The following is a 25,284-nucleotide window of genomic DNA, read 5'->3' as shown; positions in this document are numbered from 1 at the left end:
CCGCCACCTCAAACCCTCCTCCCACATCTACGTCCTCTCCCTCTGCTAAACATTAAAAACGCCCGGATATATCAATATAAAAAAGACCAGATTTCCTCATTCATCATTCCATCCCCAGTAGTCCCTTTGCCATATTTGCTCCCAAAATGTCCAACAATATCAAAGAAAAGATGAAGCAGCAGAAATAGAAGCCAAGCGATGCATTACAAGACAACAATTCAGATGATCGAAAGAAGAAGAAGAAGAAGTTGGGGTGATTGGAAGCTGTAAGGCGCCGCCCAGCAACTCCACTTTGACCAAGACCCTGGAAAGAAGATGAGGGAAGAAGACGGGAAACAGAAAGGCGGTCTTGAAAAGTCTTGATGTTGCAAGTATGCTTTGTACAGGCGAAGCATGGAAGAACAGATGCCGTGATATACAGAGTTGCGCGCGCCGTTCATATGTGAGAAGGTTGGAAAAGATTCTTTGCAGACGAAGCCGCTGCTGAAAGGGGATCGTTCAATGGACAACTGGACGGGCGCAGTCGAAGCGAGCGACAGGCGGCTTGTGTATCGGCGCGACGGCGGTGCGTTGAAGTAGTGGCCCCTAATTCCAGGAAACCGGACAGTCGCACGCAGGCCAGATAACATCTTGGGTCCCCGAGTAAGGCGAAGGCGAAGGCATGTGAGATTCGAAATGTCGTAAACGCCCCCGGCTCCATGCAAATGCTAATGTGGCCTTCGAAAAGGTCGAAAAGAGGAAACGATGATCTATGATTAACGTGCTTTTTTGCGAGGGAACTCCAATCTTGAGGGGTATTCGTCGTACTGCCATGGCCACGTAAGGTAGTCGACACAAGGGAAGTGATGACAACAGAGACCGAAAGCCAGCAGTCTCTGGGAAGTTGCAGGTCACTAGGTCTCTACTTCTGCCTTGCAACCATCCATGAAGGAGTTCTTGGGCCAGTCGTACTTGCTGGATTTCCTGGTTCATGTTAGTACTATCATAACAGATGTGATGTATGGACTTACCAGTCAGTGATGTTAGGGTTCGCATAAGGCTCAGGGTGGTTCCTGATGTAGTCGGTAGTAGGGTAGCCCTCGGGATCGCAAGTCATGATCTGGTTGTCCTTTGGCTGGTAGATGCGAATGTAGTCTATCCGCATCTTGGCCGGGAGGTCATGCGCCTCGATGTCCTCAATGTTGATGGCTGCGAAACTGTTCGACATTCCGAAGTTGGCAATGATGGACATTGGCTCTTCCGGGATGACTCGCGTTCCAATGTTACCGTTGGCACGCGTCGCTGGTGCGGACATGGTCCAGGTCTTGTCCTCTCCGACATACCAGGTGATGAAACCTTCGTCGCCGGTCTTGTACTCGAATGAGTATGTCTGATACTGCTTGCCGTTGTACCAGTCGTTGTTCAAGTTGGTCAACCCAGAGATAGCTTGCTGGAAGGGACCACCCTTGTAAGCGTTCATCGTGGTAATCGAGGTATCATAGAGTTCCATGTATTCTGCCAAACATTAGTTGAATCCGATCAAACGGAAGTGAGAGAATTTACCGTAGTCAGGCATGTACCATGTGTCGAACGGTGCTGCTTGGAAGGACTGAGACACGACACCAATGGCGTTGGACTCTCCAGGACCGAGGAAATGAACTGAACCTTCCAAAGCATCGATTTCCGGAGCACTGCGGGATTTGCCGGGGCTGGGATGGTCTTGGCCGTCGCAGGTGCAAGCGGGTAGCTTCATACCAGGCAAGTAGCTGAGACCGTCGTATGAACTCTGGTTTGGCGTGATACCAATGTCGCACTTGTCGTGGTAACTGTATGGCCAAAGACCCTCAGTCGAGGCGAGGTAACCGGGGCGAGCCAAGTTGCCCATAGTCCAGAAACCGGGCCAGAAACCACTCGTGTTACCACGACCAGGCAGCGAAATGCTGGCCTCCAAGTGTCCACCCTTGTAGCAGAGCTTGTTCCACGACTGGATCATACCAGAACGGTAATCGAGGCCGTGGCTCTTCTCTTTGGTGAATTTCAGGACGAGAACGCCGTCTTCGGTGTAGGCTTGATCTGGGTCGTACCACTGGAACATGTCAGCGCTGCAATTTGAAGATGGCTATTTCGAAACTTACCTCCAAATCCATAGTAGCACCGTACCAGATGTCGACAGCTTGGAAGAATGGGTCATCGCCATCGTAGAACGTGCGACCGGGGGTGTTGAACTCGTCTGAAAAGACCAAGACTTGCTCCTCGCCGTTGTACGATGTGCGCGTCATGGCCTCCTTGGGCGTATCGGGATCAATGAGGCCCTTTCGTAGGTTGTTCAAAAGCGGCTCGTTTTGCTTGCCTTCTATGCACAGAGGATTGTCTGTGCATGGGCCTCGTTCTGGTGCCGTGAGATCCTCGACGAAGGTGCTGCGATGCGTTAGTGAAGTCGAAAATCGTCGGAATCGCAAATACGTACAGAACGGGGTAACCGATGAAAAGCATGAGAAGACCGAGCGCGAGAATGGCCAATCCACCCAGATTGACTATACCTCTCCGCGTGAAGACATCGCAGTCTCTCTTGTCCTTCTCGTTCGGGTCGGGATTGTGCAGGTAGTCGTCCTTCTCCACGTCTTCCGGGAAGAGCAACAATCCAGCCGATGGGTGAATGTTGAACTTCTCAGAGACAGTCTGGGTGTTGAGATCTTCTTCGCTGCCAGCTCGCGACGGCGCTCTCGAGTCGTCGAAAGGCGAAGCGAAAGGCCCTCCCGTCATGTCTGAGCTCCAACTTGTCCGCCGCGAGGAAAAGCCAGAGGGCGATTGCATGGGCGATTCGTCTCGGTAGGAGCGCTGCGTGCGGATCTTCTGCGGCGGGAGCAACATCTCAGCGGACTCTGCGATGGACGCATTGCTGTATACATCGGGCGCGCCGGGCGATCGGATGCCTTGACTTGGGGCTGTGCCAGGACGGATTGGCTGGGTTAACGAGCGCGCAGAGTTGGTTCGTGCCGTGTTGGGGCGCACAGCAGGCATCGAGTTGTCGTCGGTCCTGGGCTCGTGGGAGCCCGAGTTGAGGCGGAGATGGGGCGGCCCGTCTCCCCTCGGCGATTGCGGCATCATGGTGCGAGGGAGCGTATGCGGTGAGGGTTGGCGATAATTCCTGGCTAGCTGCTACTCGGATAGCAGAGCGAAGTGAAGAGGATGAATCGGCGTAGGCGGTATGCAGGTGGAAAACGAGTGTTGCGGTAACCTATGGCACGCGGGTGGGCAAATTCCTAACAGGGGCTATGCTGCAGCTAGTGGTGTCAGGTAAAGCACGTGGGAAGCCGGATATCCTCCACTCGTGATGCGATGCTGCTCGGTATCGCTGCTGGGCGTCGAGGAGCAGGAAGGAGGGCGGCGTGAGGGAAAATGGGGGAGGTCGAGGTTCAAGGGGAGGTGAATCGATGGCTCCTGGCCCAAACGGGGGCGCCCAGGATAAGGGACTTGGCAGGGCAGGCGCTGGTCAACGGCAGCAGGCGCGAATGACGGATGACGCAGGACGCACTGGGCTGGAAGGTGCAGATTAGAATGGCGATGGTAATGATGCGGGAAATAATGCAACAAAGAGAGGCACTGATATGTTGTGGGATAGTGACAGGAACACAACAAGCGACGGCGCCGTGGTCAGAGAGTGGCAAGCAGCGGTGGGTGGTGGGAGAGGTTAGGGCTTTGTTCCTGAGTCGGGCCCACACGGACTTCAGGGAGGGCGAAGATCTCGAAGCTCGACCAAGGAGCGGCCAATCGTCGCTGCCACGGCGCTTGCATGCGGCGAAGATTCAAAGGCCCGCTTACGCACACCAGCGGGAGAGCCTTGCTAAATTTACCAAGCCCGTTTCAACACTTTTCCACTGCCTCTCCTATGGTGGAGCCTGTCAAAAAGTACCCAAATTGCCATGTCATGCGTGAAGCCCGTCGTGCTGCTGTCTGTCTGTCTGCCTGTCACCCAAACTTTGACGCCTTCAACCAAGCCGTCATTCCCCTCAACACCCCTCACATGCAGCCTCTCCACGGTACACACGATTGTCTCTATAGAAACCGCCTGCACGCTGCATCGCAACCGCTAGCTCTGCATATCCCGCGCCTCAACATGGCATTCCAAGAATCCAAACGCGCATCCGCGTCTTTGCACGCGCAATCGATAGCCTAAGATCATCGCCTCTACCATTACGCGTCGGCACCACATATAATAACCGCAATCCCCCATCCTCGCAAGCGGCGTTTGCTACCGCACTTGTACCAAGGTACCAGTTACAAGAACGTGCCTCGTGCTCACGACCGTTGAGAAACGTACATGTAACTTCACGATCTTATCTCGTGTTGACCAGGTCGCCCACCGTATCGCTGCCGAAGATAGCGTGGCGATCTGACACCATCCTTTTTGATCCTTCCCACGTCCCTCACCTTCTTTTCGGATCCCCGAGACATGCAATGGCCAATGCTCTAACCCATCCGTTTCGTCTCTACCGTTCCCTATCGTCGTCTGCATCTCAATCAACCCGCTCCACGCCGGTCTGTTCAGCTTGCCGTCGTCCTAGGCTTCCCGACACGTATCGGTCGGCTTCCAATCTGGTTGAGACTGCTGGATCCCATTGCCCGGGGCCAAGCGCTCCCTAGGGTACACCCGAAATGAAGCTCGGAGGCGCAGCTGACCGCCCGGTTCTGGAACTTTGCAACGTCCGGCCGAGGCATAGCCGGATTGGGCGAACTAGTGTGTTTAAACAGCCAATCAAACTATATATCGATACCGTATTGCAAGGCTGCGGTCTTGACGTACACGAGGCTGAACTATCTATATGTCGTGCAAGCTGAAGTCGAGCAACGAGCCTGCTGGACGTCTCTTGCCATACTGGCGGTTCGAAGCCCGCCGCGCGACTCATGCGTGTCGTCTGGGCTTCACCATTGCCGCGTGCATACACGCACAGGCATCATGCGACCATGCATACATGTTTTCTTATCCAAACATGTACGATAATTGAAGGGGAGGTTGGAGAAAACAAGTCCACACTGAAGCCCAAAGCTATGACAACCGTACAGTATGTAGAGATGCACGTAGCGCAGATCTACCAGCAGATTACATCTACTAATCGAATTTCTGACGTCGCATCATGAACCTGCACGCTCCACCATCTTGTCAGTGAGACCCGTTGACTGTCAACCATAACCCAGCGAGCGCGACGTGTTTCAAACGGCGTTATTCGCGCCATGGGCACCCGAGCCCCATCATCGCAGGAAGGAACGTGTTCGATGTAGATCGGCATGTGTATAATCCGGCGCAGCGCATCGTGATCATGTTCATGTCTTCATTTCCCGGTGCATTGCTGCTTACGACTCTACGGCAAGAGCCTTGAGACCCACGATCCTGCCTTCCGCCTTGTCCACGCCCACCACGTAGTACTCTGCCCTGGTGCCCGACAGCTCCACCCGGTATACGTTGACGGTCCCGTTACCGGCTGCCTTCACCGCGTCGATGATCTTTTTGTATTGGCTCTCGAAGCCGGTGCCTTTGACCTCTTCTACCGAGTCGCTCCCGATGAGCTTCTTCAGGTCGTCTGTGTGTATGTTAGCGCATGTTATACTTCGTGAGGCTTGTCGTCGCTGTGCGCGTAAATGAGGGGAATCCTACCAGCAGACACGCTGTCGCCATCAAACTCTAACGCAACCGGTTCAAACGGCTCATCTGAGTCGCTGACATAGTACTCTTCTACTTGTTCTAGCGCTTTGGGTACGGCCGTGTTCACGCTCTTGGTGCCATAGCTCTTCTTCTGCGACGCGTCCTTGGTCTCCGCAGAGCCAGTGTCCTGATTTGCTTTGTCGAGAAAAGCGGCGTAGTCGGCGTCGGAAGACATGTTACAAAGGGCGGTCAGGCGAACGGTTTCGACGCAACAAGCACGTATGGGTAGAACAGGACGTGAGACGGAGACGATGGAGTGGAAGGTGCGACGTGTGGATTGGTGATTTTGGACAGCGAAACAGGAGGATGGTTGGTCGTTATGGCGCGTCAGTCGTTTGGGGATGTATGAAATAGACGAGAGCTCCGCGTAATTAGGATGTACAGTATAGCGAGGAAGATGTTGGAGAAGCCTTTCCATGATTTCGCGATGCAGCGCGCTGCGATGACGCAACAGCAGCTAACTGCGGGCGTTTCCACGAGCAGGTGAGCAACCCCACCATTTGCGCCGACCTTGATCACTGCAAGTTGCAGCGAGTAATGACACCACCTGCGCTACCAATGAACAGTAGTCACTTGAATGATACGATGAAGTCATAGTGCACACCAAAGCAACAGGGTATATAGTGATAATCGCATTTTCATTCTCGTGGGTGATTAAGAAATACATACAACACTCGAAAAGCGCGGGGACTATGTAAGGCGCGCAGGGTATCATCGCCATGCGGAAGTACGTTACCACGTCTCTTCCATGTTTTGCCCTCCAACTAGACATCCCCAACTCCCCAATTCTCATGTAACTAATTGCAAAAACAAGAAAGTAAAACCCTGTCAGAATTCTAGTGCTGCCCGAAGAGTACCTCGAAATCATCCTAAGACTTTTGCTCGGCTGGCGTGGGAGCATGAGAAGGAACGCCGTTGGTGGGCGCATTGCGAGGGCTACTGCGCTCAGATTTGGGCGCGGTAGGTTTCGCGTCATCGCCCTCATCGTCGTAGTTCTCATCCACATCCATCTGGCGGGCAGCCGGCTCGTGGTGCTCAGGTCGCTCGATGCGCTCCTGCTTTGGTGTCTCTGACATGCGAGATAATGGTCGCGCAGCTGCCATGGGTGGGAGCGACGGCGGGTGGTGAGCAGCCTCGGACGGGTGGTAGCCATCGTTGAAGCGCCGGGGATCGGGACCCTCCTGAGGGCTCTGGCGCGGCACCTGAGGAGAAGACATGCGGTGCGGGGGAGTTGGACGGCGGCTGTGAGGCTCTTCCATCTTCTGACGCTTCTCGTCGTTCATGGGAGGCTTTGCATTCGCGTGGTCATTCTCCTCCCACTCGCGGTGTCGTTTCGGTGGAGCAGTCGGCGGCCGGTCGTCACGCTCGCGGGCTGCTTGCTCAGCAGCCGTCTGGGCAGAAGCTGGTGGAGGAGCTCCGCTAGCAATACCACCGGTTGCAGAAGGATCAGCATGGTGCTGGTACGGTCCCTGGTATCCGTTGCGTGGAGATCCCGCTCGGTTCTCAACGATCGGGCGCACTTCCGGAGGTGGGCTGGCAGGGCGAACACCGTATGGAGGTACGCCGCTCTGGCTAGAGGCCTGAGATGGTGGGCCACCGAGACCTGTAGGTGGGGGCGGGGGTGGAGGAGGCACACTACCAGCGTGAGGGCCGTAGTTCGGGTTGGAGATACGGTTAGGCTGAGGTGGCTGCTGTTGCTGATGTAGGGGCAGAGGTGGTTGTGGCTGCGCATGAGCCGCCTGCGGTGTCAGCTGCGGTGGCTGAGGGTGGTAGGGGCTGGGAGCAGCATGGTGTGTCTTCGGCGATGGAGACATGCCACGGCGCATTGGCCCGGGTGGTCCGGGAGGTGGGGGACCAGCTGGCCCTTGAGGACCCGGTCCGTTTGTGGGAGGACGAGGAGGCTCTGCGTATGACCTGGGAGCTTCCTGTCGGGGGCTTACGGGCCTCTGGGGAGCATGCTGTGTAGGCGGTCGAATGCCCTCGCGCTGCTCATATGGGTTCAGCTGCTGTGGTGGAAGGCCAGGGTCGCGGATCTGTGCCAGAGGGCGATCCCATCCGGGCGCTAGGGCTGGAGGAGCAGGACCTTGCGGAGGCTGCTGGGGCTGAGGTGCGCCCCATTGCGGAGCGGTAGGTCCATGTACAGAGGCAGGCTGGTAGGCTTGAGGGTGCACGTCTTGAGGTATAGGAGCATTGCCCTGGTTCGGGGCGCCAGCAGACGTCTGTCCATTCTGCAGAAGCTGCAGGCGAGCCTTGATGTGTACGTTAGATGGGTCGAGGTCGGCCGCGCGCTGGTATGCGTCTAGTGCATCCGCTGTCTGGTTGTTGCAGGACTCGTACTGTGCCATTGTTAGTGAAGAGCCTTCAGTCCAGGGACGATCAACTACTTACCAGTGTGCCGAGGTCGTACCAGACTTCTGAGATGTTGGGGTTGAGGCGGATGGCACGGGAGTATGCATCTAGCGCGTCGCGGTACTGGTTGATCTGGTAGTACAGTACACCAATGCTGCACCAGAAGGTCGGGTTCCTGCCGTCACGGTACACAGCTTGCTGATAAGCCTCGTACGCCTTGGGGTACTTCTGCTGTGACATGTAGCAGCGTCCCAGCAAGTACCAACTCTGCGCGTCCGTTTGATCTAGAGCAATGGATTAGATACACGCGCATAATCACACGGGGATGCAATGCTTACCGGAAGCAACAGACTTCTCCAGGTACTCAATGGCCTGCTCCTGGCTAGCGTAATTGGTGCTCTGCTGGTGGTGTAGCCAGCCCAGCTGCTGTAAGACCTTGGCGTGGTTGGCATCACGCTCGAGAACCCGGCGATAGGCGCCCTTGGCTGCTTCGAACTAATCGTCATGTCAGCGGTGAAAGCTTACGAAGCTTGGTGAGACAAACCTCTTTCTGCTGTTCGTACACATGTCCAATCTGGAACCAGATATCCTCTTCAGTAAGTGGGCGAGGAGGATTGGTGACGATGTATTTGAAGCACTGTCAACTGTTAGAAGCGTTCGTGGGGTGAGATTCAAGTATGCTTACGTCTAGACTTTGGTTGAACTTCTGCTGCTGCTTGTAGATTATGCCAAGGCGGAAGTAGATCTCGTTTGCCTTTTCGAACGTAGGCTCCATGCGCATTACCTGCGAGAAGGCCTCTTCGGCGTGCTCAAGCGATCCGTAGCGATCATATAGTATTCCGATGCCATACCAGAGCTTGGGCTCCTTTGGGTCAGACAGATGGTACAGCGCCTGCTGGTAGGCAGAGTACGCCTGCTGCAAGTCATCCATCATCAAGTAGCAGTGACCTGGTTTTGTTAGTGAGATGATTCGCGAAAGATGCGCGCAAATTTCTTACCGAGGCTGCCCCAAACGTCGCCATTGGCTTGGTCGACTTTGAGAATCGTGCGCAAGTATTCGACAGCTGCTGGAAAGGCATCTTTGGTGCGGAGAATGCACGCGATACCTTGCATAGCTGGCACAGACCACTGGTTGAACTTCAAGGCCTGTTCGTAGCATTGCATGGCGCCTTCCAAGTCTTGCATTTGCTCAGAGAGAGAGCCTGTTGGGTGTTAGTCTGTGCCGGCCCTGCGCACACTGGATACTGGCTTACCCATCTGAGTCCATACAGCCTCGGTCAATTGCCCCAAGTACTGCGACGGTGTCTTGGGCTGGGTCGCGTGCGGCGGGTGTCCATTCACCTGCGCGTGCGCGGGATGATGCTGCCCTACATGATGCGGAGGCATGCCCGTAGTGGGCGAGGGTTGCTGGTGTTGTGCCATGAAGGCTGCTTGCGACCGATCTGGCTACAATGCGACGTCTGCGCTACTGAAGCTGCGACAGTGACGGAGTAGTCTGATGGAGGGGAAGACCAGACTGGAGCAACTGAAGGGTCGCCGGGCTGTCGATCTGGATGAGTCAGGAGATGCTGCTTGATGGTGGTGATGGAGGATGGCTACGTACAGTCGGGCGTGGGAGCGCGTCTCGCAAGCGTACTGACGGGTGCGAGTCGAGGCGTGGAGGTTGGCGCGGAGAACGACAGCAGCGCGCAGAGGAACACGGACGGTGTGGACCCCGACTTGGAGGGCAGAGCTGTCAGAGAGCAACAATCAATGTGGTGGTCTTCGCCACGACGTGTGTTGAGAAGGAAGGACTGGTGTAGGATGCAGCCTCGCGGAAGAGAAAACAGATGAGGAAGCCGCAGACCAACAGATGGAAGGGGCGCTCCAACGTCCCTTCCATCAGACGTGGGTAAGGGGACCAGATGTTGCAGGGATGCATGGTTTAGCGTGCACGGCTAGCCCAAGACCCACTTTGTGCCAGCCAGTGGGCCGTAAATTACGTGCCTAGCATCGACGCGCTGACTATCCGCCGCGACCCATGCAACCACCGCCGGCGCCTTACTGTACTACTACATCACATTGGTGCCAGGTGACAGACGAGCCAGACTGCTTAATCACGCTGAGCCAGGCGATTTAATTCTGGCAGATCGAATGGTTTGTTTCAGATCGTTCCGTCGGATCTGGTACGGTTCGTCCCAGGTTCACCCAACAGCGGAGCCGATGGATTGACACGCTACCGCCATTACGCTATATGCGCCGCATCTAGAGGACACATCAATCTGGGTTCGCCGATTTTCTACTGCCATGATGATACACTGCCAGCGCAGAACGCCACACCCTCTGCCTGAACGAGTTAATGAGACATGGTCGCAGGGGCCGTTGGACGTTGCGAACACATGTGGATCGTGGTTCGAGCATGTTCCAGCCTCAACTTTCTCCCTGCAAAATAAACTCTCTCCAAGGCACCCAACGCAGCGCGACACCCACGCTGATGGATGGTGCATTTCTTTTCCCGAGACTGCCTGTTCGCGCAGCGGGGCTTTCTGGGAGGCGTCGCCAGATTACCATGCCAGCCACCCAGACCCCCATCGTCGCCCTACGGCGTCTTCAGCTGGCGCGCCTACTAGGTAAAACGGCATGGTTGTCATTTCGGAACCGCCAGGAATGGGCTGATATAGGGCCTGCAAAAGGGGCACCAAGGCCTACGACGGTGCTGACACAGATGGTGCGCACCCACACGCAGTACCGTCCAAAGGCCGGGGGCGGGCGATCAGCCAGCCTCCACATGAGAACAGAGAAGCCTCCGTCGTCTGCTTAGCGGCTCTCGGCATGCATCGCAATGTGACGCAGTTGTCCTCCGCTCCCGCGTCCTCGGCAAAAAGGCTCGTGTCACCCAATCCACCCCCTGCCGCAGCCTGAATCTGACAAGAGTCGATCACTTGTTGGCGCATGAGCATGCAACCGGGATTGCGTCGCCTCGGTGCAGGACCAAGCCGCTGGCATCTGCCGCCCTTCACTCGAGCCATGATTGCGTCCAACTTTCTTGGCGTGCTGCAGCCCACCGCACCCGTAGCACATCTGTCGATACCGTTTCCGTCGCTGGTGTCCACGGAGCAGCGTGACCGAGAAAAGGACATCGGGCCGCCGCTAGCAAAAGCCCCTCTCTTAGCATCTGGGCTCAAGAACCGCACCCACGTGAAACTCCAGCTTGTGGATCCAGGGCTGGCCTGCGCGCGTCATCAAAGCCGTGCCGGTAAGCGAGGCTGTTTTTAAAGGGACTGCGGTCTTACCAATGCGGAAGGTCCATCTAGCTCCCTCACCAAACAATTAACATTTCGCTGCCACTTTGAGCTACTGTCACTTCTCGATTTTCCAAATCTTGTCTGCAGTACGTTCTGTCTGAACGCGGCAGACTTGTGCGGTAACGGCGAGGCGCATGCGAAACGCACCAGCAAAACGTTCTTCGCGTCCGTGTCTGTCATGGCGAGGCTCAGATCTGCATCGTGCCCGTCCGCTCACATCGTGACCCGAGAAGCCGAGAGTTTGTCGATCTTTGATAGATACATATCTGCTCCCCATCCTGTCATCAGGGACACGACCTTTAGAGAGTGCGATTGTTTTCTTGAAACGTTTTGTGGGACGGCGAAGGATTGAGCCTCGTCTTGGCACTCCAGCTGGCGGCTGTGGCCCGGGGATTTTGCTTCGTTCATCATCTAACTGCCTGACGAGCGGCACCCGGTATTTGTTTCTGTCGACTCCACCCCGGTCAAGGGAAGACCGGACGCCTCCAACTGCAGCAGGAAGCAAGAGAACATTGCTTGCCTTATCAGACAACCTGCACGCCTGCATTAATGTTAGGTTTTTAACTTGCGTACTTGCAGTTGTGCAAGCTCAGAAGGACCTGTTCGGTTTCGTCTTTGCCTGAGGAAACTCTATTATCCTACGTCGCTAGCCCCTGCTGAACTGCGTCGCAAGCAAACATATCCTGCCATAAGCCGCCAACACGAGGACCATGACCATCTATCAATAAACCGTCTCCCCGCATTGGCGAGCAAGGCAGGCCATGTATTTAGCCAATACACCTCGTCCGTACCAGTGGTAATCCACGCCCACCCCTACCTACTACTATCGCGCATCCGAACGTTTCACGGCGCCTTGATGCTTCCACCCACCTGCATGCTGCGCGCCGTTCAGCGCTGTGACATGACTGGCAAACCGTTCCTCCCTGGAGAGTACAACATCTGGAACATGGCTCTATCCGTGAAATGCTGCGATCTTCATCCCTACACTGCTTTCCGGGTGAGCCTGCATATAGCTAATGCAGGCGATCGGCGACACAGATGAGTGGTTGGTGAGAGCCGTTAGCTGACAGGTTGTGCAACCTCGCTGTTCTGTCCGACAACACCCTTAGTCGCCTGGCTAGCGGAGGGAAGGTCAAGCATTTTCCGATACCCACTTTATCCCCCCACTTGATCCCTCGATTGTCGAAGCAACAGGAAGCTGCACGCCCAGAGAAGGGCTCAAAGAAAACGGGAAAGCGCATGATGCGTTGTGTTACCTCTGCATCCCCTCAGGCCCGCAATATTCCCCGCTCGCAGGCATGGGAGTCTCCACCACCGAAAATTGCCACGCTTTCCAACCCGTGGCTCGTATGTTTGGTTGCGAAAAAAACTTTGGTTCGTGTACGCCATGAGCTTGTCATGTTCCATGAAGATGTTCGCCTCAGGGTTGTGTGGGACCGGGCGGCCTCTCGGTGCAACCCTGAAAGGTGGGACCACATCCATTCTCCTTCCGGGATGACATTCCCGAGGTCGAAACGGGCTGCATGAGCAATCATGCGGGCTGCAGGCCGTCTTTATCAAGAAAAGCAATAACGCACGCAAGGGTGTGGTGGCTGATGCGGCGCTGCTCGCTACGGCTATCGTCACTTTGGTGCCGAACCGATCCCGCAGGCAGAGTATAGACTGTCTGGATGCGAAGCTCCACGCCTCGCGTCACTCTCATCCTGCATTCTATCTTGCTATCACATGGATATGTCGCACGATTTACCGGATGAGACTCCGAAGTTCAACAGTGCATCGGCATGACTGTCCATGGTTCCGTTCGTATTCTGACGAGTCAAGCTTCATGGGTGCCTCCTTGTCGGATCAGATTTCCTTTTCCCTCCCAATCTGATAGACTCAACTCCGCAACCACTAGCCAGGAACACACATTGTGTCGCATGGTAAGTTCATGGACATATCTCCGAGATGCTAAGCCACGTGGTAATTTGTGCGCGATCATGCTTTTGTCGCGCGGCTTCGACAAGTCGCAACATTATCAAGCATAATACGCACGAAGAGGCGCCTCTTGCTCTCTCCTATATGGAGTAGTGTCTTCTCGTTCTACAAGCTGAGTAACCGAACACAGACGCCTTCCGTCTCTTGCCTGTAGGGTTGGGCTGAAAGCCCGATATGTGACCGTAGCACAGATTACGCGTCCTGGCCTTCTTTGCACTTAACGCCATCATCACAACGAATTACTAGAACCTCGTCACTTGTAGTTTGTAGATCTTCCTTGTTCAAAAGGTCTCGCTAAAGCATATGGTATAAGTATACAATATCTCATGTGTGACTTGCTAGAATATCATGCTACATATGTAGCAACCCAACCGAAATCATGACATTATCTGGTGTCTCATGCTTTGTCACCTCATTAAGCGTCAGAGGGGGAGGATCACTATACACGTTCAGGACCGACGATGGCTTGGGACAGAGCTATCTCTCCCGTTTCTCATCTGTTCGCGTCTTTGGTCTGCCTGGCATACATTATGCTTGTTCTGCAACCACAGCGGTCTTAGAAATGTCGACAACGTCGCTTAGTCCAGTGCCACGCGATGAGCAGGTGTTACGAGCGCCTGGGTAAAAGAAACTGGTGGTAAAGGCTAGGGGATAGTCCAATCGTTACACTATGTGTTGAAGTTTCACATCTATAATGCTATAGAATGTTTTACGATCGGTTGGTCGATATCGCGCTTCTGGTACGGTTTCTTGGGGACTATCTCAAAAATGAGTGCGAGATCATGTGCTCGGCGGGAACGCTGCTACCTTGGGAATGGTCGAAAGTATAAACCGTCGCGTTCGGGGATACCGACGATTCCACGTCTCCGGTTGTCTACGATGGTTTCAAGTCACTATTTTGGTATGATGAGAAGACCCCGTTATCTGGATGAACGTTGCCACTTCCAACACGGACGATTCCTCTCCGAGCTATAAACGGAAGGATCCTGGGCGATCAGGAACCATATGCAATGGTATCAGACGGTAGGTAATGCGAGCGTAGGATATATGATGCATGGCCTTCGATTCATACATGAAAGCGTAACAACCTCCCCGTTCCAAGCCCCTCGCAGCTTTGCAGCATAGACACCAGGTCGCATATCGCGGGTACCTATTATACCACAGGAAAACCGATCAGATCCCCATATCATACTGGAGAAATTGTGCCGAACCGCAACAAGCCGCCGGTTACTTCCGCATGCTTCCCGTTGTCTGACATGACCAGCCTTAGCGAACAGCCCCGATAACACGCGGCGACTCCAACGACGCCAAAGTCAATTGGAGTAGACTCCAATTTTAGCAACAAGAACGGCCAATGCTTGAAAGGCTTTGCCTCGCTTGGCTCCCTTGGAAAGCACATGGCTATGACGGCAATAGTTGACCCGTTACCCAAGGCTAAACTGAGTAGCATGCATGGATACGTACTTCAAGCATTGATTTGCGCGTAAGGCGGATTTGGAGATGGAGACATTGAACTCTTGCTATCGCAATGGTCTATCATATCATGGACTAGAAATACGTTACTATCGATAGTTGCACCCTTCTACCCCAAACACCGACGTAAAAGACAAAAGACCTCCCGGGTATATTTGTATTCCGTCAACTCCGCAGCGCCTCAAGAACCCTCAAGCTCACCCAGCGAATCCCCCAGACAAACGGCAAATCTGACACCTTGGTCGGACCGAGACCCGGGCCGTATCGTGCATGCACCGCCAGAGCTAAGCCGCACGTGTCGCTGCTCTCTCAGCCTCGCAATGGCAGTTCCGGTTGGGAAGGTGGGCGTTCACACGCGGCCTTATTCTCGGCATGTGCCTGTCATCATGACCGCCCACGCCGACCCGCGACACAGAACCTTGGAAAGCCAGAGTGAAGCGGTCGACGGTTGACGGTCGTCTCCGCCTATGAAGGCTAAACGAGCAAAGAAGAGGCAGATTATCGGCCCTTCTCCACCCCGTAATCCTGTTCTTTTCCTTTTCCTTTTCCCTTATCCCATCTCCACATTCCTGCTATTTGATTCTGCCGCGGCTCTTTCGTCTGAGAACCCCCACATATCGTCCCCGCTTTTTCTTTCCTTGACAACGTTGGGCGATCTGGAGGATGGCTTACTTGCTGACTTTCTTCCACATGCAGCCTGTACACATGCCTTGACTTCGGTTCATGACTTTGTGCTCTCGTTGTGTTTCCGGGCAAGGGTGGCCAAGTCGTAGCTTCTCGGCTTCTTCGCATATGCGTAGTATGGGGCCGTTGTTGGGTTGGGGTTGGGGTATCCAGTGGTTGCACACGTGTATGGTGTAGACGATGTAGCACATGTTCGGGAGGCGTTGGATGGGGTCGTATCGAGCGTAGACGAGTCGTGGAATGGGCGTATTGAGGACCGGAACGAGATGAGTCGATGTGATATATTCGTTTCGGAGGTTGATCGCGCTAGGGCTCTAGGGAAGGTAGATGCGAAGCTCGGGATTTTATTGTGATACGCTTTGGATCTGCGATGAGCTCTTCTTGTATACTCTTCTGCTCTGATCGTGAACAATCTCGACACCACCTCTTAACAATCTTGCCGCAACATCCCAACTGACGGGGTTCAGTCGGATCCAGTATTGCCAGTTGCCTCCACCTACGGCCTTTGTAGCCTCACCAAGAGCAACCCTGAGCCTGGATAATGCTACTCGATTTCGATGATGCAATCCTCAAGGCTGAGCTAGCGTAACGGCTTCGATGAGGGCACTTGGCAAAGAAGAGGGAGAAGAAGAAAATGTGTGGGTGGTAGGAGAGACGCACTTAGGGACAGGTGCGGCGACGAGAAGGGAGGAGAGAAGAGAAGAAAAAGAAGAGCAGGAACAAGTGGCTAAAGCCACCCCTTGACATGAATCCGACGTGGACACCATCATTTTGACATGCCGTTTGAATCGAGACGAGGAAAAAAGCAAAGGCACTGGAACGCAGCTCGACGTTGCACAGGCCGCTCTCTAACCCCCATCTCGCATTTCCCACCCTTACCGCGCGGCGTTACATATCCCTTCTCTTACACAGCGGTTTTACGAGAAAGGCTTTGCTTCGATGACGGCATACGTCGAAGAAGGGAGGGCCACAGTGCATGTCCGTGCGGCTGAAGGACGCGGGCGTGACCGATGTCCCGGTGCATTGGTTCGCGCGTGTTTGTGGATGCCTAAAACTACACCAACTATGCGGTTCACTGTTGCTTTTTCCTGTTCACCATTACCGATATGCCATCTTCTGAATGCTTTGTTGCTTGCTGGACTGGTGTGCGATGGGTAATTGCGAGTGGGATGGTGCGTGGGAGATAACGAGGCGACCGACGGGCTGTCACGATGTGGTTCGCGCTAGCCGCTTGAAGCGAAGACGGCAAATCAACATAGCTGTTGGTACTACCTTCCTTCCTCTCTTTTGCCGTCCCCACGAGTCGATGCTGCTCTCTGAACGCCCACACCGCTGGATTGCGGCCCGTAACGCACTACAGTTTGGCGCTTGTTGTGATGATCCAATGTCCAAACCGTGTTGCGGATTCAAGGAGCGCCCCATCACACGGCTGAACCTAGATGGCGGGTCGCAGATGCGCCTTCGAGAAGGTGCGGCACGGAGAAGGATGGTTGAATGTATGATTGAGTAGATTGTATTACTCCACCTGGACGCCTCAACCTTTACAAATTCGTTGTAGAGCTATACTGATGCTACGTTATAGCTGTCGTGCACAATGTGGCTTGAGGTGAGGTGTCAGACCTAACCACGCTCACATCCCTTGAACAATGCGCATCCTTACCGGTACTCAAACTTCCTCGGCGACCGCCCTCTGCGATTACCGCGATAGCAGTGCGGCGTAACCAAGGTCACTCTGTCCACGTGTGAGGAAAATACTTGTTGACAGTTACTTACACAAGACTGGCTCGCGCCTGAATGCCGGTGTCTGAAATTGACTGCATCGAACGATCCTAATCAGTGACGAGTCAGCGAATACACCGACGTTGGACCTAAACTTCGGGCGCGAAGGACTTACATGCTCACACCCAATGCATGCCTTCCTCTTTCGCTCTCTTGTACGTCTATCACACCGTTATGTGCTACCACGTCGCTGGTTAGCAAATATGATCCACCCTAAACTCTATCAGCGATACCAGAACACACGTTCAAATGGCTAAGGCGACCAATTCGTTTCCCAAGAAAAAAGCGATGTCTGCACCGGGAATTGCCCTCCCTCAACGGCATCTCCCACAAAACCCATAGCCCTCCATTGGCTCGCTCAAAGCCGACTGGTAGTGCATGAGACGCCCAAACGCATCATCACACGTTTCTCATCGGTAAGGGGACGAAAGCACGTCGCCAATCGAGGTGACGCGCCCGATACTGTACGCATGATCGTGCATATGGTGGGGTTGTCCTTGAGAAGGTGGACCCGACATTCTGGGTGCGTTGCAAGCAAGGGCTTCTCGAAAAGGGCAATGCTTCCTGCGATAGACGCATAGCTCCGGTCATCCGAGGAGAGGATAATGGAGGTCTATATGTAACGCGATGATCATGCGATGCTGCTAATTGATCCGTTGTCTGCTGAAGGCTCCCTCGCACAGCATCCATGTTTGCTTCAGGAGAGACTTCAACTGCATCGGTCCCAGATAGAGCAGAATGCAGTTAGTTCGAGAAACCGTAAGTAGTAGAGGAGTAGACGCGAGTGCTACTTGACTCTGCTTCTCTACGTACTGCTAACAAGTATGGTATCAACACGATTACCCATGTTCTTTTCTCATACTATCGCCAGCAGTATCTTGTTAAGTTCATTACCACCTCCACAAAACCAACAACTCGACTCACAGCAGGGGCTGTTGGATGACTAGTTTTCCAAACCCTCTTCCAAATCCACCAACTTTGACAACCTGCTGCAACGCGTCTTCAGCAGTGCCTTGAAAAACTTCTACATTTGGGAGCTCGAAGCGGTCGCCGTAGTTCTCCACGGCCCATTGCAATGCTTTCCAGGCATGCCAATGGTCTTCCGGTCTGGCAGGAGTCTCGATTATATGCGGAACACCAGGTGGCTGGATGCGCCAGCTGTCTTTCGTGTACGCAACGGGCATGCGGAACCCCCCATCGAATTTGGTCACAGAAACCAAAGTCGCGGAAGGATTATTCACACTTCGTACGACCAGGTCCGCTGAAGACGAAGCACCGACCGCGTCCAGGGCATGAGCGATCGGGCCCTCACCAAGAGCCTCCACCGCAGCGGCAATATCAAACACAACCGTCGGCGAAGCGTAATCGAAAACAAGCGTTGCCCCGATCTTCTTCAGTAGCTCATGCCGGGCCGGCGAAGCAGTCACCAATATGTTCTTGCACCCACTGGCACGCAGGAACTGGACGGCGCTGAAGCCGACGCTAGAAGAAGCACCCCAAACCAGGACTGGTTGTGTGCAGACCACTGGAGCGGTAGGCAAAGGGAACTGGAACAGATTGAATACCGCGTCTGCAGCCGTCATTGCCACTACTGTCAGCGCTGCGGCGTGGCTCTCCGGGAGATTGGACGGCACTTCGAATACCATGTCTTCTGGGCACGCAACACGGCGTTGGTGTACGCCGTACTTCAGGGGTCGGCCAATGCCCGAGGGTGTATAGCCAGCCACGGTGGTTCCCTTCTTGAAGCGCGATCCGGTAGGTGTTGATACAACAGTGCCGCAGAAGTCGTAACCACTGACTGTCGAACGGATGCCAAGCTGTGAGTGTTTGGCGTCTGCCGGGTTGACACCTGAGTATCTCACTTCTACCACTATCTCGTTGGCCGCAGTTTCTTCGTGTTTGATATTGTTTCGAATCTGGATTTGTCCGTCTTCGTCGACGTACAGCGCCTTGCTGGATGTTGTAGTCATGGTTTGTTGGTGGGTTGGTGACTTCTATTTCGCGGGTTCGAGCAGCGAGGGCAAGGTTGGAATTGAGATGGACGGACTAATACAGTGAAATAAACATGGAAATATCTCGTCTTGTACTCACGGTTCTAGTCACCGCGGTCGGTACCCGCGCATGCCGCGCATTACCGCGCGCCACGGCACGTACGTAGGCAATGCAGGTATTGACCCAGGAGGTTGCCGGGAGCTAGCAATTGTATCTTTCCGACCCTGTTAGTGTCGACGCGTTGAACATCAAACATGGTTGGGGAGTATGTGCCAAGTCTTTCGGCCGAGCATGCCCAGTGTTGTTGTACGATGATCGAACAACGGACCCGGACAAACATACATCCCGAAAGTACATCATCCTCCTCTTAGCTCTCCACCATCTATGTTCCTGACCACAAGCCTACCACACCTTAAAGTCGGGTGCTCGCAACGGTAGATGCGGTAATGCAAACCGGAATGTGGAGTTGATAAGTATGCTTCGAAAAGCGGGCATAAATAGTGCCATTGCGCAGGATGTTCCACTGTTGGTATACGATCGAATCAATTCCTTCTCAAAAACTTCTATCGCCTCTTAATCTCTTGACTTCGTCTCTTCGTTACTATGACTTCAATCAAAATCGGCTCAGTCGACGTCAAATTTCTCGACGCTGTCAAGCAAAACATCCCTCCGCTGAACCAAAGGACGACCGAACTTCCACCGGGTCACAGAAAGCAACCAACATTCCGCCCGTTTGCAACAACAACTATCTTCGACCAAGACCAAGCCGTTACGCTTAGAGATGGAACGGTGATCTATGCCGACGTATTCCGTCCCAAGACCGACGAGAAGGTTCCTGCAATCGTCATGTGGGGCCCATATGGCAAGACTGGAACGGGAATGCTAAACATTCATGGCATGCCACTTCGAGCTGGTATACCAGAGACTCAACTATCAGGCTACGAAGGCTTCGAAGGGTAAGCCTAGAACCAAGATAGCATGAAAGCAGAAGGCGAAATCCCTCACTAACCACAACTCCAGTCTCGACCCTGCAGAATGGGTACCCCGTGGCTACGCCATCGTCATGGTAGACCCAAGAGGCGTGAACAACTCCTCTGGCAACATCCACTTCTGGGGCAGCACCGAAGGCCGCGATGGCCACGACGCCATCGAAGAGCTCGCGAAGCTCCCCTGGTGCTCTGGCAAACTAGCCCTATCAGGCAACTCCTGGCTCGCAATATCCCAGTGGTTTATCGCGGCTGAGCAGCCACCGCATTTGGTATGTATTGCGCCTCTGGAGGGCTTATCGGATCCTCTGCGCGAGCAGTCGCTACGTGGAGGTATTCCGAACACGGGGTTCAACGAATGGGTTGCTACTATGTTGGCGGGGAAGAACATGGTGGAGGATTACGCTGCAATGGCCCATATGAATCCTGTGCCCAAGGGATATCTTGACGATAAGCGTGTGGATATGGCAAGGATCAAGGTGCCTGCTTATATCGGAGCCAGCTATTCATCGACGCTCCATACCATCGGCGCCCTACGAGCTTTCGAGGAGATGCAGCATCCAGATAAATGGTGCGTATACCCCCATCTTGCTCTCGTCCACACGTTTTGCAGTTATTGACAACTCCGCATTCAGGCTCGTCCTCCACGCAACTCAAGAATGGTACGACCTCTACAGTCCAAGCCGCACCGCAGACCTCGCCCGATTCTTCGACTTTCACCTCAAAGACCTCCGCAACGATTGGCCACAGACCGCACCCGTTCGCATGGCCTTTTTGAACTTCACCAAACCAGCTTTGTTGGACCAAGAATACCCAGACCTACCATGGCACCTCCCCACAGCCACAGTCCAGAAACTGCATCTCCATCCCACCGGCACCCTCACCCCAACCGCGCCCCTCTCAACAACCACAATCGAGTACCAAGCCGACTCCCCCTCCGAACTAACTTTCACATACACCTTCCCGAGCAAAACCATCCTCACCGGCCCTTCCACCGTCGTCCTCTCCATCGCAGCACAGGATCACAACGACCTAGACATCCGCGCCCACATCTTCAAAGCCTCTGCATCGGGCACCATGCTTTCTCACCTGAACATTCCCATTCCGGCCAACACACCCTCTGAAGTCGCAGAAAAAATGACGCAAAATAGGGTCTGGCGGTACCTCGGTCCCAGCGGCATGTTGCGCGCGTCTAAACGCCATGTCGCAGACGCGCTGCGGAGCAAGACGTGGGAAACGCTGTCGATGGAGCGCAAGGACAAAGTTGCGCCGGGGGAGGTGGTTAGGTTGCGTGTCCAGCTTTGGCCGACGGGTATGGTGTTTGAGGCTGGGGAGATGATGGTGCTGAAGATTAGCGGGCGGGAAATGGGGTTGAGGGATCTTCCTGGGGCGGCGGAGATGGCGAATGAGAATGTAGGGAAGCATGTGATACATATTGGTGGAGAGATGGAGGGGTATCTTGAGTTCTTCACGCTTTGATGGGAGGATGCTGTTGAATACGGAATGGAGGCCATGAAGAGGGTCGTACATAAGGGTGACAGGCACCAGAAGAGTACATACAGTTGACAGAAATTGAAATCGAAGAAGCGTTGTTGATTGTTGTTGAACGAATTGGCATGTGTGAGTGGCTGATGAAAGAAAGAATCAACGTGGTCGAGCGGATGGCAGATTCTTGTGGTAAGAAACTGCGTATGCTCGAGCGCCGAATTATGACACTTTGTGTCTTTGGAAGGAAGTTGCTGCCGCAGACAATTGAGGAGGCATGATTGCGCATAGAGGGAATAGAGAAGCAATGATCTTGAACAGCAGGAGTGGCATGTAAGAAGTACAGAAACAACAGTAACGTACGCAGGCATCAGTACCTTTCTTTTACAGGTGGACTACAAGGGATCTGCTGGATCCCAAAAGATCCCTTGTAGTCCGCCTGTAAAAGGGAAGTGTGCCTTTCCCATCATCTCAAGATCTGCTCGGAACAGCCATTTCTACCCCATCCTTCACAAGACCAAGTACTGAAATTCCATCTTACAGCTCCTTGAGATACTGAACCTTCGAATCAACTCAAGCCATCTCCAAAACTAAAACCTGCTAGTAGAAAGCTGACTCCGAGTATTATATCCTTCGGTACATCGACGTGATTGCTTGGGGAGGAGCGCGACACACTGGAGACAACGAGTCATGGGTTACTACAGGCGGAGGTGGACGCTGTTTCTATGTTCATCTGTCCGCAGGGTTGTTGTTCTGAATAACTGCCACCTCCGCCCGTAGCAGCCCATCTCCGCACAACATAACCCATGCCGTCACCACACAGCTCGTCTGCAAGGCCGCGTAAAGATCGTCCCTGCGCCAGTGATGTCGCACACCACCTCCATGACAGCGGACCATCAAGGCAGCCTCATGCGACCACCCACTGGACCCTCAGCAATATACTCTAGCGGATACAAAATCTGCAGGGCCATTCGAATCGAGAGCGGCGGGCAGGGCGAACCGAGGCGAGGCGAGGTGGGAACCCCGAAAGCGACGGCAGAGGGTGTGGCAGGATCGACAGAGATCGACGTGGCGATGTGTTCCGCGGAGGGGATGACAAAGCGTGTGGGTAATAGCGAACATGGGTTGTAGTCGATGCTCGCTGCTTGGTGGATTTTCAAATTGCTGGTGCTTGTATGTGGGGTGGGCGTGGTGATCGAGATGGGTGTCGAGGGTGTCGGCTCTTCGTTTCGAGGATGTGTGAACGTTTGGATCGGCGGTGCGTGAGAAGGTGGAAGGAATAGTGGTACGTTTTTCGAAGGATGTATGCCGGCAGTGGGCAGAGTTTGTCGCCCACAGACCTCCTTCGTCGCGAGTAGTTCGTGCGTGCCAAAAGAGCCGATACCCTCATCAGCGCGCCTTCGTACTCCCGTCTCTTATTTCCCAACGCTCGCCTCTCGCGTATGCCAGCCTACCCACTCTTTCTCCCATATTCAAGTATCCCATCCCCTCATCATAGTTGTCCGGCGCCATCTTTTCCAACCTCTCATTTCCCATTCTCGCGCGCCTCTTTCTCCTTCCTGCGCTCAGCAAAGATAGCCATCTTCCTCTCCATCTCGTTCTTCTTGAGCATTAACTCGGCGCGCGTAGTCTCGAGCTGTGCAATGCGTTCTTCGGGCGTGGCTTCGATCATGTATCGTGTTTTCTATGAGGAGTGGGGTTAGTGGGTGATGATGGATGAAATGATTGAAGCGAAAGAATGCTCAGTGTGCGCATTGAGAGAAAGAGCTGTCGGGAGGAGGGCTGCAATGTATGAAGGATGACGGAACGTACCTGTTTAACTTCCTGCTGCCCCTTCAATCCCGCACCGTAGATAGTACCCGTAATCGTAATCGAAGCGACGGCAGCTGTCATAATCCACCGACGAACCGTCTGAAGGGTCGCCATGTTTCTATAGACCCAGAGAAATAGTGACTTGGTAACGATGACGTGTCAATGGCGGTACACAGTCATGTTGCGATGAACAAAAAGGTTGCTCTGGAGCAAAAGTGCGACGACCCTCGGTGGATATTCAATCAACCGCCAAGGCCTTTTCGCCGCGGGAGTCCCACCAACAAAGCCGATGCCGTGCGACACGCCCTCCCCCACACGCATTCCAACACAACACAAACAAACACACTCCTTCTAAACCTCTCGACCCTACCTGACGTCGAGCCGCCGCTCTCGCAAAAGAACACGATCAGACAATCGCAATGTCAAACGCTCCCCGCTCCCACACTCCCGCCGGCGGTTCACGCCTCAGCACCGTCCCCTCGCAGAAGCCGCGCCAACTCTCGCACCTACAAGCGCAACTCGCGCAGTTGACGGCGAATATGTCGGATCTGGAAAGCTTGATGCGTATGACAGCCGGCCAGGCGCAGGACATGCGTGGTCTGGGTGGGTACGCTGGTGCTATGTGAGTTATCCCGCGGAACAGCAGGGTGGCTGGAAGGTGTTGGGTCGGGCCTGGGATTCTGTAACAGGACGGCGTACTAATGAGATATGTTGTAGGTTTATGGCAGCGAGTAAAGTTCTGGGTGAAGAGACGGTCAAGGGGGGAGGGGGTGATAAGGAAGGCAAGGAGGGCGATAAGTGAGGCTGCGGGCTGAGAGGAGAGAGATTATGCAACATCCCACCAGAAGTACCACGATACGCATCGACGATAACGCGCCGCGGAGTTGTATCTACGACGATAGACGAGACGGATATTGTGCAGGAGATAGGGAGGACAGGTACCCCCATCTCTCCTTTGGAGACACGCGGCATTCTTGCCAGCCAACAAGAGATGGACTGGGTCAGATCTCGGGAGCGTATCACAGCTGAAGTACCTATACTCGCTGGAAGATAGGGTTCACTGCAAGAGAAACAAATGTTGCTCATGTCCACGCGACTCGTCGTGTCATGATGCACGGTTGTGCACCCGTTGTAGATATCCAGCAATGTACTCAGTTACGCGCTCTGTCGATATCCATACCCACACCCATCTCACCCTACCCTCTACATTCGTCATTCCAACATGTTATGCCCATCCGTCGTTCCAATCACTTCGCAGAATGGAACAAGACATTCGCCGACGGCGAGCCAACCCCCTAGTCATTGTCCTACTATCAAAACCGCGCACAGATGTTCTCCCTCCCCCAGTTCCCCAACATCTCCAGACGATAACCTCCAAGCTACCGAACTTCCAGCCACGCAGCACCACATCTCCCGTTCGCCGCGTTCCGTTCCCAGTCATCCAATGATACCAACGCTCGACCGCATACCCGCAACAGACATACATGCACGTCCGCGTACCTTGCATCAGATAAGGGTCCTTACCGGGAGATAGTACTATCACTATCTCTACTATCTCCTCGCTGCGCCCTCAAACGGCAACCCACAAGCCAATGAAGTCCGGGGAACTGTGGCTGGCCTTCCTATCGTGGACATGGTTTCAGACTTTGTGAGGCTCAATGGCCCCTGTGAGCCTCGGAGGGGGGGTTGGCAGGTCAATCATGGACCACTAAGCGTGGCGTTATCAATCGCGCAATGATAACGAGCGATGGTCTCACCGGCCTATCTATGCGTGCGTAAGGTT

At 54.2% G+C, this 25,284-nt stretch overlaps 7 protein-coding genes across 7 annotated transcripts; 2 read left to right on the top strand and 5 right to left on the bottom strand.

The window, feature by feature from the left end:
* Positions 1–893: 893 nt before the first annotated feature.
* Positions 894–3,087, bottom strand: J4E86_010659 (uncharacterized protein; the record flags this gene model as incomplete). The annotated part of the gene is made up of 5 exons (XM_051451155.1): positions 894–963; positions 1,011–1,494; positions 1,543–2,065; positions 2,115–2,397; positions 2,447–3,087. The coding sequence occupies 5 exons, from the start codon at positions 3,085–3,087 to the stop codon at positions 894–896; spliced, it is 2,001 nt and encodes a 666-aa protein (XP_051297625.1).
* Positions 3,088–5,331: 2,244 nt separating this feature from the next.
* J4E86_010658 (uncharacterized protein) lies at positions 5,332–5,855 on the bottom strand (the record flags this gene model as incomplete). Its single annotated transcript, XM_051451154.1, has 2 exons — positions 5,332–5,558; positions 5,633–5,855. 2 exons carry the CDS (start codon positions 5,853–5,855, stop codon positions 5,332–5,334), a joined length of 450 nt encoding a protein of 149 aa, XP_051297624.1.
* Positions 5,856–6,549: 694 nt separating this feature from the next.
* On the bottom strand, positions 6,550–9,451 carry J4E86_010657 (uncharacterized protein; the record flags this gene model as incomplete). Its single annotated transcript, XM_051451153.1, has 7 exons — positions 6,550–8,016; positions 8,069–8,313; positions 8,368–8,524; positions 8,574–8,666; positions 8,715–8,977; positions 9,028–9,231; positions 9,283–9,451. 7 exons carry the CDS (start codon positions 9,449–9,451, stop codon positions 6,550–6,552), a joined length of 2,598 nt encoding a protein of 865 aa, XP_051297623.1.
* An 8,695-nt stretch (positions 9,452–18,146) lies between these two features.
* On the bottom strand, positions 18,147–19,196 carry J4E86_010656 (uncharacterized protein; the record flags this gene model as incomplete). The annotated part of the gene is made up of 1 exon (XM_051451152.1): positions 18,147–19,196. The coding sequence occupies one exon, from the start codon at positions 19,194–19,196 to the stop codon at positions 18,147–18,149; it is 1,050 nt and encodes a 349-aa protein (XP_051297622.1).
* Positions 19,197–19,821: 625 nt separating this feature from the next.
* Positions 19,822–21,683, top strand: J4E86_010655 (uncharacterized protein; the record flags this gene model as incomplete). The annotated part of the gene is made up of 3 exons (XM_051451151.1): positions 19,822–20,174; positions 20,239–20,775; positions 20,840–21,683. 3 exons carry the CDS (start codon positions 19,822–19,824, stop codon positions 21,681–21,683), a joined length of 1,734 nt encoding a protein of 577 aa, XP_051297621.1.
* A 1,531-nt stretch (positions 21,684–23,214) lies between these two features.
* Positions 23,215–23,615, bottom strand: J4E86_010654 (uncharacterized protein; the record flags this gene model as incomplete). Its single annotated transcript, XM_051451150.1, has 2 exons — positions 23,215–23,373; positions 23,502–23,615. The coding sequence occupies 2 exons, from the start codon at positions 23,613–23,615 to the stop codon at positions 23,215–23,217; spliced, it is 273 nt and encodes a 90-aa protein (XP_051297620.1).
* Positions 23,616–23,920: 305 nt separating this feature from the next.
* Positions 23,921–24,303, top strand: J4E86_010653 (uncharacterized protein; the record flags this gene model as incomplete). Its single annotated transcript, XM_051451149.1, has 2 exons — positions 23,921–24,123; positions 24,219–24,303. 2 exons carry the CDS (start codon positions 23,921–23,923, stop codon positions 24,301–24,303), a joined length of 288 nt encoding a protein of 95 aa, XP_051297619.1.
* Between the last annotated feature and the right edge of the window lie 981 nt (positions 24,304–25,284).

Source organism: Alternaria arbusti (assembly GCF_024043155.1).
Source record: "Alternaria arbusti strain BMP 1465 chromosome Unknown scaffold_24, whole genome shotgun sequence".
NCBI classification, from domain to species: Eukaryota; Fungi; Ascomycota; class Dothideomycetes; order Pleosporales; family Pleosporaceae; genus Alternaria; species Alternaria arbusti.
The sequence above is the reverse complement of the archived record's forward strand: the minus strand, read 5'-3'. Positions and strand labels throughout refer to the sequence as shown.